Source organism: Thrips palmi, unplaced genomic scaffold (genome assembly GCF_012932325.1).
Source record: "Thrips palmi isolate BJ-2018 unplaced genomic scaffold, TpBJ-2018v1 HiC_scaffold_11, whole genome shotgun sequence".
Taxonomy (NCBI): Eukaryota; Metazoa; Arthropoda; class Insecta; order Thysanoptera; family Thripidae; genus Thrips; species Thrips palmi.
In genome coordinates this window covers 1,809,414-1,822,874 of record NW_023144622.1, presented here as the reverse complement: position 1 = coordinate 1,822,874, position 13,461 = coordinate 1,809,414, and the positions used below count along the sequence as shown (strand labels likewise).

Below are 13,461 nucleotides of genomic sequence, written 5' to 3'. Positions count from 1 at the left end.
CCAACCGTTCGGTGGTAGATAAGAGAGCACTTTACAGCTAGACGTCGTCGGGAAAAGGCGTCAATGGCATGGTTTTGATAACAGTGTACTTGCCAGGCTCAGCGCGGTGTCGGGACGCCCCTGGTACGGGGAGGGCGGCGCGGGGCCGGCGCCCCCAAATCCCCGCCGCCCCTGGTCGCCCCGGTCGCACACCCCCACCCCCTCGGGACGCCTCGAAAGCCACCCCGATTGCGCCCCTCGCGAGGGACTGCGACTGTCGTCGACTGTCTCCGCACGCAGCCGAAAGGAATAGCCTGTCCCTGCCAGCCACCGTTCCTTCCAGCTCAACCGCTGCACGCGACCAGAACACTCGCAGCTTGCGTCTGGAGAGGTTCCGTGTCCACGGTGTCCCGCTCCGTCTCTGCGCTTCCGTTTGAACGTACCGTTTGCTCCCGCCGCAGGCCGCGCCGCGCGCCTTCCCAGCTTCCGCCTCCGGCGCGCCCGAACCGGATAACCTAACCTCGTCCTCGGCTTCTGCTGGGCTGTTTGTTTTCGTTGGAAAAGCCATGGCAGATATGCAGGAAAATATCAAGTCTGGCCAGGACCAGCATAACTGCGCAGTGAGTAGTAGCGCTGATCCTAAAAACATGCAGGAATTGACGACCTATGTAAGTAATTTCATGATTTATTCGTGTTTTTTCCGCCTTTTCGTTGGTGTCTTGATGCTGTCAGAACGCTCTTGTCAGAGTAAAGGCTTTTACTAATCGCGTCATTTCATAAGATCCTCATTTAATTTTGTTCTACCACGATGCATGCGATTGACTTGATGGCTGATCTATCATCTTAGCCCGTTGAAATCTTTCAATCATTAGTACTTGTGTCCTGTTGATTCAGTCTGAAAGGTTAGAGAGACTTTGTTTTTTATCAGCTCGGACATAAATAGACTTTTCCTTGTACCCTTTTTCTTGTTCTCTTTCTTGGCAAAACTTGCCCCCATTGTGCTTTATGTGTGTGAAGAAGTAACATTTTCTTTTCTGGTCACTAATAATATGTTTTTTGTTTTTTTTTCAGGTTCAGACCCTCCTCCAAGGAATGCAAGATAAGTTCCAGACTATGTCGGACCAAATCATCACAAGAAATATCCTTTGTTTTGCATTACGATGAAATTATTTAGGTTTTCAGTTCTCTTCCGTTGTTTTATTTTGAGGTCTTTGCAAATAGTATAAATGTGGTTTTATTTCCTTAATTGGATTTACTAGATGAAATGGGTACGAGAATAGATGACCTGGAGAAGAACATTGCAGATCTAATGACTCAAGCTGGTGTTGACGGCCCTGAGAAATAATGTTTCTGAATCTTGAAAACACTTTCTTTTTATGATATTTTTCATTTATTTTGTAATAGATTTGATTTGCATTCCTCTTTTGCTGAAACGTTACACATCAACATTTATCAAGATGTATTAAAAATAAACAAGTGGGCATAGATAACGGTTAATAGTTTCATTTTATTGTTTGTCTTCCTTTGAAATTTTTGTTTACTAACAATAACTACAAGAGAGATTTTGAGCTTGATACATCTTCATTTTCTGTCATAATCTTCATCACTAGTGTATGATGATTCATCATCTACAAAGTCTTCCACCTCCACAGATTCTGAGGACTCTCCTAAACCCTTTTTCAATGAGTCCTAAATTTAAGAAAAGAAAAATCTTATGATAAGCACAGGATACTTTAACATAACATAGTACTTTTAAAAATTCTTACCACAGATTGAGATTTGCCACCCCTCTCCTTGGGTGGTGATCTTGCTAAACCTGAGTCAGAGGACCTTCTAAACCTTGGAGGAGTAGTGAAGAGGTTGGCCAGTGAACCAAGGGGAGTGGAAGCGCGGAAAGAAGTTCTCTTGACAGTGTCCAAACGGGTTATAGAGTCAGGAACTCGAAGTACATCCTTAAAATCCTGGAAATGCAGTTCAATGACAATTATTTAGAAATCATCGAAGAATTGATTTGATGTATTCAAAATATGGCCAACCTCCACATCATCTTCAATGCTGATGTTCTGAAGATCTTGGAAAGCCTTGGTAAACAGTTCCAGAGATTTTGCATTAAAAGCTATTTCAGTCAACACATAGTCTTGAAGAACTGATTTTATATCTTCAAGCTTCTTTTTCTCAAAAATGTTCATTTGTTCCTCCAGACCCTTCATTGAGCGTGAAACTTCAGCACTTGCTTTTAAAAGCTCTGTTTCAGCTAGAGTCTGCAGTCATATGTTAAGGCTTGAGATTGTGGCAAAATAAATAAAATACAGATTTTGTTCATTGACCACACATAAAGGATACAATCATCTGCCTATTTCTAGGATTGCGTTCTCGAATGCGGTCCAATTGGCGTTTTCGCACTAATTCTTTTTCTCTTGCAGAAAATGTAGCTTTCACCTCCTCACGTGAATGTTTGCAGATACTATCATATTGAGACAATTCACTTACCACCTTATTTTCCATACGCTTCACCTGAGTGTCACTAAAAATTTGCTTTCATTAATTGTAATTTCAACCAACTGAGACTTCTGAAAAAGTTTGACGTACCGATAGTCACCAACAGATGTTAGAATAGCAGAGAACTCCATCAAATTGGATTTGAGTGACTGATTCACATTTTCATTCTCTGCATAGTTTCTTATGGCTTTGGAAAGTTCATCATTTTTATCTCGTAAACTGAAAATGAATAACATTTATTGAAAGGAATGAAAAAGCTTGGGCCAGACCGATATGCAGCATTTGACATACCCCGCGTTTTTCTTTGCCACGGATCCAAAAATATCACACATTTCTGCAAAATGTTTCTCAACTGAAACAATTCTTTCCTGAACAAACTTTGCCTGCTGTTCACTGGTTAAAAAAGTATACAAATACAAATGCGTTAAAATACAGTCATTAAACACGGCGCCTCAAAATAAAATACAAGACTACAATGGCCATAAAAGATATTTATGTACTAAATTAATAGGAACAGAACATTACCAAACTACATTTGAGGCTTTATTAGCTCTCATTTTGAATAAAGTTTAAGATCAGCAAGTTAGGACGCAACACACTCTTGGTGGACTGGAAGTTCCCTTTCAGTTTCTTCCAACCTGACACAAAACAATGTGCGATTGCAGAACTTGTAAATATACATAATCAATTTTCTGCACTGCAGATGTCAGCGTAGGACGCCAGTTTAAAAGTTTGTAAACAACAGCCTTCTCAGAAGTCACAAGTTCGACCTCAACCCTCTGAAAGTCAAATGTCCACCTTGCTCCCGGAGCTGGCTTGAATGTACCGCTTCCTAACAGTGAAAACATTACATGTTTTTTCTTAGACCGATCTTCTTGACTGTGGAACGTCTTTTGAGACGAGTTCGTGGCGTCCTTTGAAGGGTGCTCGTGGGCACAGTGCAGTCGTTGGGTTGGCAGCCCTGCTCCGGACTCCCTCCCGCTGCCCGCCGTGCCGCCGTGTCCTTCAAACCGTCGCCGCCGCGGCCGTGGCCGAGGCGTCCACCTCGAAGCTGGCCGAGACGCACGAGGCCCCCGAGGAGGCTAGGTGATCCTGTTCCTGCACTTGCAGGTGGCCCTGCAGAAGGAGATCCTCTGGCGGCCCTGCGGCGTGTTGGTGCGGCACAGCCAGTGCGGCCAGGACGCGTGCAGCTCGCGGCAGTTGGCCCACAGGTCGGCCGCGGGGCAGGCGTTGGTGCACAGGCCCTTCCGGCAGCGCTTCGGGCACCCGGAGCAGCGCTCGCCGCGCTCGTAGGGCCGGCCCAGGCGGGCCATGTGGTTGCCCCTGCAGAAGCAGTGTCATCAGAGTGGCCTGGAGACTGATTCCGAGAGTCGTTTTCGTCGCTCTGTCTCGACAACCCTACGACACGCCCCTTGAATGCGAGAGGGACAGAGCGACGAAAGCGACTCTCGGAATCAGTCTGATGCCACGTAAATAGGCAAAAACAATCATAAAATGCACCTGTGTCGAGAAGGTTGCCATCCTCAGCCTGCCTGGGCTTTTCTCTCGAGAAGTTGCCGAAGAGGCAACCCTTTCAGTACTAGTGAATCTTATGACGCTTTCGCCTAATAATTTCAGATTTCAGAGGCCTCCCGCTGTCGTGCGGTCGAAAGTGGGGTCCTGGGGGAATGACCCCACCGCGGACTCACATGGGGCAGTAGTTGCAGACGTAGGCGTAGTATGGCTTGTTCCTGTTGCCGCCCCGCGGGCACTTGTGGAATCCGCAGCCCACCTGGTGCGAGGCGGCCCACACCAGCTGCGTGTAGTGGCCGACCAGCGTGAGGTTGTTGGTGTCCGCGCCGTACGTGAAGTTGCGCTTCTCCAGGTTCCACGTCTCCACCGCGAAGAACCTGTGGACACATCGCCGCACAGGCAGGTAAAGGTATGGAGCACAGTGGGCCAGAAGACCGGTGGAGGCGGACAAAACTACGCGTTTTGAGCTCCAGAGTCGCTAAATGGGACTCGAATCGAACGTGTGACCCCACCAATGGATTGCTCTCCCAACGAAGAATCCATTGGTGGGGTCACGCGCTCGGTTCGAGTCCCATTTAGCGGCTCTGGAGCTCAAAACGCGTCTAGAATTTTGTCCGCCTGCGCCGGTCTTCTGGCCCACTGTTTGGAGGCAAGGCAGGCAACAGGCGAGGCTGGCGTCAAGTTCTACTAAGAGTCCGAGAGTGGAGCCGCCTGCGAGGTAGGCCACCCATACGGCACGCCTTGCACGCAGCGCGGCGGCGTCAAGTGGAGCCGCAATAGAGTCCTCGGAGGAGTTTATAGGACAGCGCGAATGGCCTGGACACTCCCACTCCCTGCTTTCACCCGCACACACGCACACACTCACACACACGCTCACATACACACACACAAACGTCACAGACGGCTGCGTGCGAAGAAGGCGCGGGCGGTCTCGACTCCGGACGCGCGACGCCGGGCGACGAAACGAAGGCAGATCTGCTGAAAGCGAGTGGGAGTCTGTTTGTCTGTCCGTCGGCGTCTGCGACTCTCGCCGGGGAACGAGACGAAACGAAACGGACAGGACTGTACCCTGCTAAAAATCATGCGTCGCCACACAGGTGGGCAAAAATTCTCACGGAAAGGGTTGCCAACCTCGGCCTGCCTACGAGGCAACTTCTTAGAGCACTGCCCAATTCCTTGCCCGGTTGGCAGGCTGAGGTCGTCAACCCTTTCGGCCCTTAGTGGAATTATTTTCTGCACCAACTTTAGACGCAACAACTGATTCGACTTGGTGGCAGAGGCTTACCAAGGCACCTGGTGCGTGGACACGAAGATGTTCTGGCCGCACGAGCCGAACAGGTCGATCCAGCGGCCGGTGATGTTGTCGTGCTGCAGGAACAGGCACTCCTCCGCCCAGCGCTGCGCGGCGCGCGCCGACTCCGGGTGCCATTTCTGCAACGCGGGAAACAGACGAGGACCGGGGCGGGGTGAGTCCAAAGACCTGCAGACTGATCGTCCTCGCGTCGCTCTGTCTCGCACTCATGGGCCTCCCACATGTGTGATACAGAGCGACGAAAACGCGGACTCCGTCGCAGTCAGTCTGCTGGCTCACCATGAGCAGCATGTTCTTGGCGGCGGGGTTGACGTTGGCGCGGAAGTAGTTGTGGTACAGCACGATCTTGTCCTGGACGTGCTTGTTGATGGGGGACAGGTGCTGCTTCGGGATACGCTCGCCGAACAGCCGCGGCTCTGCAACAGACCCCATGCAGTCCACTGTCCGCGTGTATGGCTGTCTCTCTCGCACTCGCGGGCCAAGCCGTCAAACGACTTACTTCTGTCGGAGTGCCAGGCCGAGGCGAGGGAGGCGGCGGCCAGGAGCGCGAGGACGGCGAGCACCGGGGCGCCTCTGCGGCTCCAGCCGCTCCAGCCGCCGCCACTCCAGCAGCCCCCGGGCGCCGCGGGGTCCATGCTGGAACACACGGAGTGGTACAGTACAGGACGGTCGCACACTTTGCTCAAATCCGACAAATCCCCTGCGGTTTAGGTTTCCGTGTCCGCGGCAGCACTGGCGGCGCGGCGGCGCGGCGGCACGCGCGCGGGGCGCTGGCTCGGCCGCGTCTGTCAGTCTGTCACGAACAAGACGGACGGCACATTGTCCGCGCCGTCGCCCTGCCCGCCCTCCTGCCCGCCCTCCTGCCCGCCCTGCCGCAGTCCCGGCAGCGCCGGCAGTGTGGTGGAAGTCCCACCGCGGCCACGCCCCGCCACGCCACGCCGCGATAAAGCGGCTCCTTATTGGAACCGCCAATGTCTTGTGTGTGTGTGTGTGTGTGTGTGTGTGTAGGTGTGTGTGTGTGAGTGAGTGTGTGAGTGTGTGTGTGTCTGTCTGTCTGTGTGTCTGTCTGTGTGTCTGTCTGTGTGTCTGTCTGTGTGTCTGGCTGTGTGTCTGTGTGTCTGTGTCTGCGCTTGTGTGCGTGCGAGAAAGGTGGAGACGCCACAGCCGCAATCGCGAGGAGTGTGTTTGCATGATACGGCTCGCTCGGCGACCAGACGGACCAGACCAGACAATGGCAAAGTATTGTTAGAAAACAATTTCGCGGGGGGTCAACTGGATCACGCTCGGAAAGGCAAGGCGGCTTGTGGGAGGCAAAAGGCGGTTGGGCAGCGGCAGAACAACGCAGAGCCGCGCGTCGCGCGGACTGGCGTCAGTGTAAAAGGATTTATCGCTTTCGAGGCGGAGTAAGTGTGTGTGTGCGAGAGTGTGAAGCGAGGTTTATGTTTTCTTGAGCCTTATGATAATTGAAGCGCGAGAGAAAAGGACGACATTATTTCGAATTAAAAGGTCAATCAGTCAGCGTACGCGAAATGAAGCATCTGGACTCGAGAAAAAAAAAGGTATAAACGAAGGCATCAGGAAACGTATTTTTAACGATATGGATTCGTACAGCAGCACTCCGTGGCCGTCGGCGGCAAGGCGATGAAGTGAAGCAGAGCTGTTAACCAAGTCGTAAAGGAGATGGCATCGAGACCGTCAAGACAAGACGGGCAAGACCTGCTTCGGATCCAAACTAATACGTTATAGCCACTTAGGCCCCGCTGTTAACCTTGGCTGCCTTGGCCAGGACCGAGTCACCAAGTCACCCACCCGCCTGCAGCGACCGGGGGAGAGAGAGAGAGAGAGAGAGAGAGAGAGAGAGAGAGAGAGAGAGAGAGAGAGAGAGAGAGAGAGAGAGAGAGAGAGAGAGAGAGAGAGAGAGAGAGAGAAGACAGCTTCCTTCACTAACGGTACAAAATTTGAATTCATAACAAATTAAGTTGGCGAAACGCCTGTAAGTAGGGCGATATGTGTGGCAAATGCGCGAGAAATCCTCCACATTCCCGCAATCATTGTTCACTGAATTTTGCAGTGGGTCACTCCTCGAGCAACGCGCCGCTTGTTCTCGGAACGACGCTTGGAACGAAAATGGCGGTCGCGTGGCGAGCGCGGAGCGCGGCGCTGTGCATGGCCTGTGTCGGCATTCCCTGCGGCACCGCGGCACCACCACAATGCAAGTGCCCTGCCCCGGACGCGGGCCGTGCAGGCACTGCAAGCACTGCAAGGCGGCTTGGCCGGCCTCGCCTGTTTTCGTGATTCATTTATCGATTACCATCGACAAATCGGCTTTTTGCCAAGGCGTAATTTAGCACGGCGCTCATCGCAACAAAGTCTAGATTTATGGCCGCGGCTGATCACATGGCTGTGACAATTTATGATTTAGTACCGCCGCACTATATGGACACTGGAAAAAAGGACAAATTTCCGCGAGAGGCGTTGTTGCTTAGTGGATTTGCCAGAAGACCTGGAGGCAGTCAAAATTCTGAGCTCCAGAGTCGCTAAAAAGGACTCAAACCGAACGTGTGACCCCACCAATGGATCCCTCGTTCGGAGAGCAATTCATTGGTGGGGTCACACGTGCGGCTCGAGTACCATTTAGTGATTCTATAGAGCTCAAAACGCGTCTAGAACTTTGGCCGCCTCCACCGGTCTTCTGGTCCACTGTGGGCCGTCTCCCCCCGCCCCGACCCGGGGCCCCAATTCGCTATCCCCGTCCGTATTGACGGGGAAATTAATTTGAAACGTGGCACAGGCAAGGCAATTTATCACCGAGCCGATAAGAAAGTCGTAAAATCCGGCATGCACTTTTGAAATACGATCGCGGGGCGCTGCATCGGCGGGCAGCTTATCTAGGAGCGCGAAGCGGGAGAGCCGCTCTGATCAAGCAAATCGTGTTTTTTTTTTCGGCGAAACCGAAGGTTTGTCAAAACAAGAGCACTAGCGGATGCTTTTAGTACCTTGAACCAGGACGAGGGCGTTGAGTCTACTCGCGCGGAAGTGTTTGAGCCGCAGCGGGAGACGGCGGTCCGCTCCACTGCCTCGGCGTCCGTCTGGAGTCTGTCCGTGGCCAAGCTAGCCGCCTTCTTGCCCAGCGCCGCCGTGCTGCAGCGAGCACTACAGCTCCAGCACGCACGTCTGACACCCCGCGGAGCCGCACAGCTCTGATTGGCGCCGACTGTGCGCGCACCAAGTCCAGAGTCCAGCGAGTCCAGCACACACACGGTCGCGCACTCACTCACTCACAAGGGGAAGTCCAGGGCCCACTGCGGTGCGCGGCGCGGTCTGGCCTGGCCGGCTCGGGGCTCGGCGTCGTGCCCGGCTTGTGTTCGGAGAGTTCGGACCGCCGCCAGCAGCCTGCCCAGCCTGCCCAGCCTGGCCGCCACTGCCGGCAGCGCCCTCTCTCGCAGCAGAAGGCGTTCGTCTCGTGCCGCGCAAAGGCGGCAAAAGCACGCCCTGCCCCCCTCGTGCTCCCCCCTCCCGCAATCGCGCCGCCTGGCAAAACCATTTTCACTTTTCGCGATCGGATCGGACTGCGCCTGGAGCGGCAAGCCGTGCGGCAAGCCGTCGTCGTCGGTGAGCTCATAGACACGCGGCCCGCGCCGTCCTGGCGGTCTCGCACGTCATCGTGGACGGGCCTCGACGGAGGTCACCCTGGCACAGTGGGCCAGAAGGCCGGTGGAGGCGGCCAAAATCCCAGACGCGTTTTGAGCTCCAGAGTCGCTAAATGGAACTCGAACGGAACGTATGACCCCACCAATGGATAGCTGTCCGAGCGAGGAATCCATTGGTGGGGCCAATCTCATGGTGGGGCCATACGCTCGGTTCGAGTCGCACTTAGCGACTCTGGAGCTCAAAACGCGTCTGGAGTTTCGGCCGCCTCCGCCGGTCTTCTGGTCCACTGTGCCTGGGGGAGGTCTTCATGTCCGCGCTGTGTCCGCCGCACGGTTCGGTACCGAGCCCAACAAATTCGCTCCGCCAGCTCCGCCAATGTTTTCCGGCCCACACCGCGCGTCGCGGCGCGTCGCGTGTCTCATTGTCGATTACCATGGGAATGGTTACTGCCTCCTGACCCTCCTGACCGGCATGGTCCTGGACACGGTCGTCCTGGCCGGCGCAACGTCGGGCCGATTTGGGCCATCCGGGCCAATGTATGGCCCGGGCTGGCCCGTGTGTGACCAATATGCGGGGCCAACGGACCTCCTCCGCGAGGACGATGGCCCCAGAGACTCGGGAGGCGCGGGTTCGAGTCCAACCGCCGTCCTGAGAAGGAGACGGAAAGGCAGCGTTGTGCGGACCGCCGACCGCCACAGCGACTGTAGCAGGGGTGCGGTTGTCGCCCCGGTGCAGCGCGGCGCTGGCAGCCTGCCTGGCGCGCAACCCCCACGACGTGTGCGTGCGATGGGTGGCCTACCTCACGGGCGCCCTCGCCGCCCAGCAACACGTTGCGCTTGTAGCGGCCGGGGAGGGGCTGCACCCTGATTCCGAGAGTCCTTTTCGTCGCCCTGTCTCCCTCACACCTACAGGGGACTCTCCATGAGTGCGAGAGAGAAAGAGCGACGACAACGACTGTCGAAATCAGTCTGCTGGGGGTCTTCCCGCGCGCACGCTGCCCTTCCCCGCCCTTGCCCTGGCCCTGGCGGCAGCTACCCGCCATGGCGCGCGGCGGCGTCGCGCTGGAGGCCAACATCATCAAGGGACTGAACAATAAACTGGCAAGCCGGAGGGAACTCTGGACCAAGTCTCTCGTCGAGTCGCGTCGCCGGCCAGAACAATGGTGCCGTGAAGAACCCAAAACAAACGGCGGTGCGGCGCGCGCGGAGTGGCGGGGAGTGGCGGGGAGTGGCGGGGAGTGGCGGGGCGGGGAGAGGAGTGTGCACAACGCTGCGCTCAAGTGCCGGACGGGAAGAGAGCAGACCGGGGAGCGAGGCAGCGAGGCAGCGGCGGGTCTAGAGTTGCCTACTTCCAGCTTCCAGCTTCGGCAGGTAGGCAACTCCCGGCCCCGGCGCGTACTTAGAGTTGCCTACTTCCAGGCTTCCAGCTTCCAGGCGCTCGGCAGATAGGCAACCCCCGGTCCGTTACTAAGAGTTGCCTACTTCCAGGCTTCCAGTTTCCAGGCGCCCGGCCGGTAGGCAACCCTCCAGCCCCCACGGTAGAGTTGCCACCCGGCGGCCCCCGCGTTCCTGGAAAGCTTTGCATTGCGAGCTCTGGGGGCGGCTGGTGGCCTGCGTCACACAGGCAGCATGCCGGCAGCCAATCGTGCGTACATTCAGAGTAATTCAGAGCGATTTAGAGAGAGAGAGAGAGAGAGAGAGAGAGAGAGAGAGAGAGAGAGAGAGAGAGAGAGAGACACGGAGAGAGATGGAGTCATAAGCGCGCGAGGCGGGGGTTCGTGATGGGCAGGATGTGCAGTGATCGGGAAGCCCTCCCGATAGGGTGCCTCACCGTGCCGTGTCGTGCCGTGCCGTGCTGGGAGCTTGACTGGCCGCGTGTATTAAAATGAGGACAACGTGTCAGTGTCATCACGGGGGGACAGGTCAAGCTGAAACGGCGCGAAACCGTCAGGCTCACTGAGCGGCGTCGCGTCGCTCCGTCTCTCTCGCACCGAAACGGGCGATGATGCAGTGCAGCGTCCTGTCTGTCGTAGTATGAAGCGCGCAAAATTACAACAACCAGAAACATTATTAAAAATTCCTTCCTTGCGGAAGCAGGGATGAGGAGTGACTGAAGCGGACCACGGGGCCGGCCGGTCCGTTTTAATTACTTTTTCATTTTCCTTGACACTGGCCGTCCTGCCCTCCGCCCCGCCACCGCCCGCCTCTGGCTGAAGTGGAGCGCGGCGTGAATGGCGGGGCTGGCGGGGCTGGCAGGCAGCGTACGGCTCGCGCACGGCTCACTGCTCCACATTAGCTGGCTCCTCATTCAATAAACATTGACACGTAGCGAACGCTTTGTGCGTGGCCGGGGGGTGGCGGCGGGGAAGCGGGGGACGGGGCAGGTGAGGTTATAAATAAAAAGAGCAGGGCGCGGCGCGCGAGAGCGCGAGAGAGAGAGAGAGAGAGAGAGAGAGAGAGAGAGAGAGAGAGAGAGAGAGAGAGAGAGAGAGAGAGAGAGAGAGAGAGAGAGAGAGGCCCCACCCTCCGTGATTGGCTGCGGTGGCGCGGTGCTGGCCCCGCTTGAACTTTGTCGCCTCCCCATTGGCGGGTCGGGCGGCGCTGAAAGGGGAGGCCACGCCAGGCCACGCCCCCCGCCGCCGGGCTGGCCGGGCTGGCGCAGGGGTGGGGGGTGCCGAGCGGAGCCTTGCGGAGCAGTCCGAGGCCGTCGAGGGATGATGGGTGGGGAGGGCGGGGAAGAGGGCGAGGGCGCGCCCCGGGGCACAGCCATGGCACAGCCGACGCCGCGTCCGCGTGTTCCGCGTGCCAGCGGGCATCCGGCTGTCGGCGGCTCGCTGCGGCTCACCGCAGGTACGCGGGTGTCCGGTTTGACAGCGCCCGCTGCCCGCTGCCCGCCGCCCCGCGTGTTTGGCGTTTAGCATCTCGCCCGCGGCCACAGTGGAGGCTCTTTTCCCGCGTCGCCACGCCTGTGTCCCTCCGTCTTCCGTCCTCGTCGCTCCGACTGATTCGGCACGTCGGCGTCGCTCTGTCTCCCTCGCACTCCGTTCCACTCCGTGGGACGAGAGGGACGGAGCGACGGTCCATTCTCTTAATTAGGGCCGAAATGCGAACCACCCGCCCTCCCCCGCCTCCTCCTTGGTCCTTGGTCCTTCCCTCAAAGAGACGCGCGCGATGGTCGCCGGATATAACGAGGCCTGCAAGCCCTGCAAGGCCCCGAGGCGTGGCCCTAGAGTTGCCAACCCCCCTAACCGCAGCCCCGAGTAGGCAGCGAGTAGGGTTGCCTACCCGCGCCGTCGTCTCCGTCTCGCGGATTGCTCCCGTTTTCTTTTTATCCGGCCGGCTTGGGTTGGCCTAGACGAGGTGACGGTAAAGCAGAGTCGAGACTCGTTACGGAGTGTCCGCGGTAGGGCGTGGCGGGGTGTGGCGGGGCGTGGCGGGGCGACAGAAAAGAATACATTAAGGCCTCATCATGCAACCCGCTCACTCGGACGACGGCTGCGACGCCGGAACGTCGTTTCGAAAAACGAGAGCGCGCGGCTCCTTGAACTGCGCAAGTAATTTGCGTGGAGTTTGTTTTGTTGTCTGGAGGACGCGACGCGCCCCTTGTGCACACACAGCAGGCAAAAGAAAAAAATCGAGTAGAAAATGGGAGCGCCCGACTATTACAAACCAACAGCAACACACAACAACAACGATCAGAGATGGCGCATCGTGCGCGCACCTTCTTCAAAACAACAAGCAAAAGAAAAAAACAACAAAAACAAAAACAAGCACCATCGAGCTGTTTTGTTTGACGATTCAACAAGTTCGCGGAGCCAGAACCGAGATGAAAACCGCCTTCTTTTGCAGTCTGGCGTTGTGCGGTTGCTTTTCTCCTTTTCCGCTCTCCGCGACTGTTGAGCTCTCCGCATTGTGACGCAGATCCGCAAATGTTTTGTTTCAGTCACCCCACCAGGGCGGGAAGGGGAGGGGGTTGCACGGAGAGAGAAACATGAGGCCAGCGCAGGGCGTTGAGGCGTTCTAAAGGCGGAACTTTCGGAACGCAGTCGCCCTTTTCCCACTTCTTCTTGCTTTTCTTTTCTTCTTCTCTTTTTACTTTTACACTTTCTCGTCAGGCTGAATGGCAGCGCGAGCAAAACGCGAGCAAAGCGCCAGCGCCGTCGAATGGGGTGGTTGGGATTCGGGTCACGCCACGCAACGTTTTGGCGCCAAAAAAACAAAAACAAAACAACAGCGAAAGTCACCGAGGGAAAAAGCTCAACGCCGAAAAGTGTGCACGAAGACAGCGTCGGTGTTTGTTGCTGCTCGCCGTCTTGACGGTCCTGAAGGTCCTGACGGTCTTGGCCGCCCACTACAATTAGAATGGACCGTCTTTGTTTTCCTCCACTTTGAGTGCACCGGCCTGCCCGGCCTGCCCTGGCTAGCGACCCTCTCTGCCTGCCGGTCCAGCGGAGCCGAAGAGAGGGGCCAGGCGGACCGGGCCGATACTGCACGGCACTGCATGGCCTG

General features: G+C 56.1%; 3 protein-coding genes across 4 annotated transcripts; 1 reads left to right on the top strand and 2 right to left on the bottom strand.

Annotated features, from left to right (window-relative positions):
- Nucleotides 1-328: 328 nt before the first annotated feature.
- On the top strand, nucleotides 329-1,476 carry LOC117639533 (heat shock factor-binding protein 1). 2 transcript variants are annotated; one of them, XM_034375293.1, is made up of 3 exons: nucleotides 329-599; nucleotides 1,051-1,117; nucleotides 1,236-1,476. In XM_034375293.1, exons 1-3 carry the CDS (start codon nucleotides 546-548, stop codon nucleotides 1,322-1,324), a joined length of 210 nt encoding a protein of 69 aa, XP_034231184.1. In that variant the 5' UTR covers nucleotides 329-545; the 3' UTR covers nucleotides 1,325-1,476. The 2 variants fall into 2 exon arrangements, with proteins under 2 accessions (XP_034231184.1, XP_034231183.1); XM_034375292.1 differs by having other exon boundaries at nucleotides 361-647.
- LOC117639532 (protein FAM92A) lies at nucleotides 1,467-3,449 on the bottom strand. Its single transcript, XM_034375291.1, has 7 exons — nucleotides 3,004-3,449; nucleotides 2,770-2,871; nucleotides 2,569-2,697; nucleotides 2,323-2,503; nucleotides 2,016-2,240; nucleotides 1,746-1,940; nucleotides 1,467-1,668 (listed from the first exon to the last, which is right to left on the bottom strand). The coding sequence occupies exons 1-7, from the start codon at nucleotides 3,033-3,035 to the stop codon at nucleotides 1,561-1,563; spliced, it is 972 nt and encodes a 323-aa protein (XP_034231182.1). The 5' UTR covers nucleotides 3,036-3,449; the 3' UTR covers nucleotides 1,467-1,560.
- On the bottom strand, nucleotides 2,950-5,868 carry LOC117639671 (cysteine-rich venom protein-like; the record flags this gene model as incomplete). The annotated part of the gene is made up of 5 exons (XM_034375545.1): nucleotides 2,950-3,801; nucleotides 4,167-4,367; nucleotides 5,276-5,421; nucleotides 5,582-5,718; nucleotides 5,802-5,868. Coding segments are annotated over 5 exons (792 nt in total), but the record flags the coding sequence as incomplete, so codon positions are not given.
- Nucleotides 5,869-13,461: the final 7,593 nt, after the last annotated feature.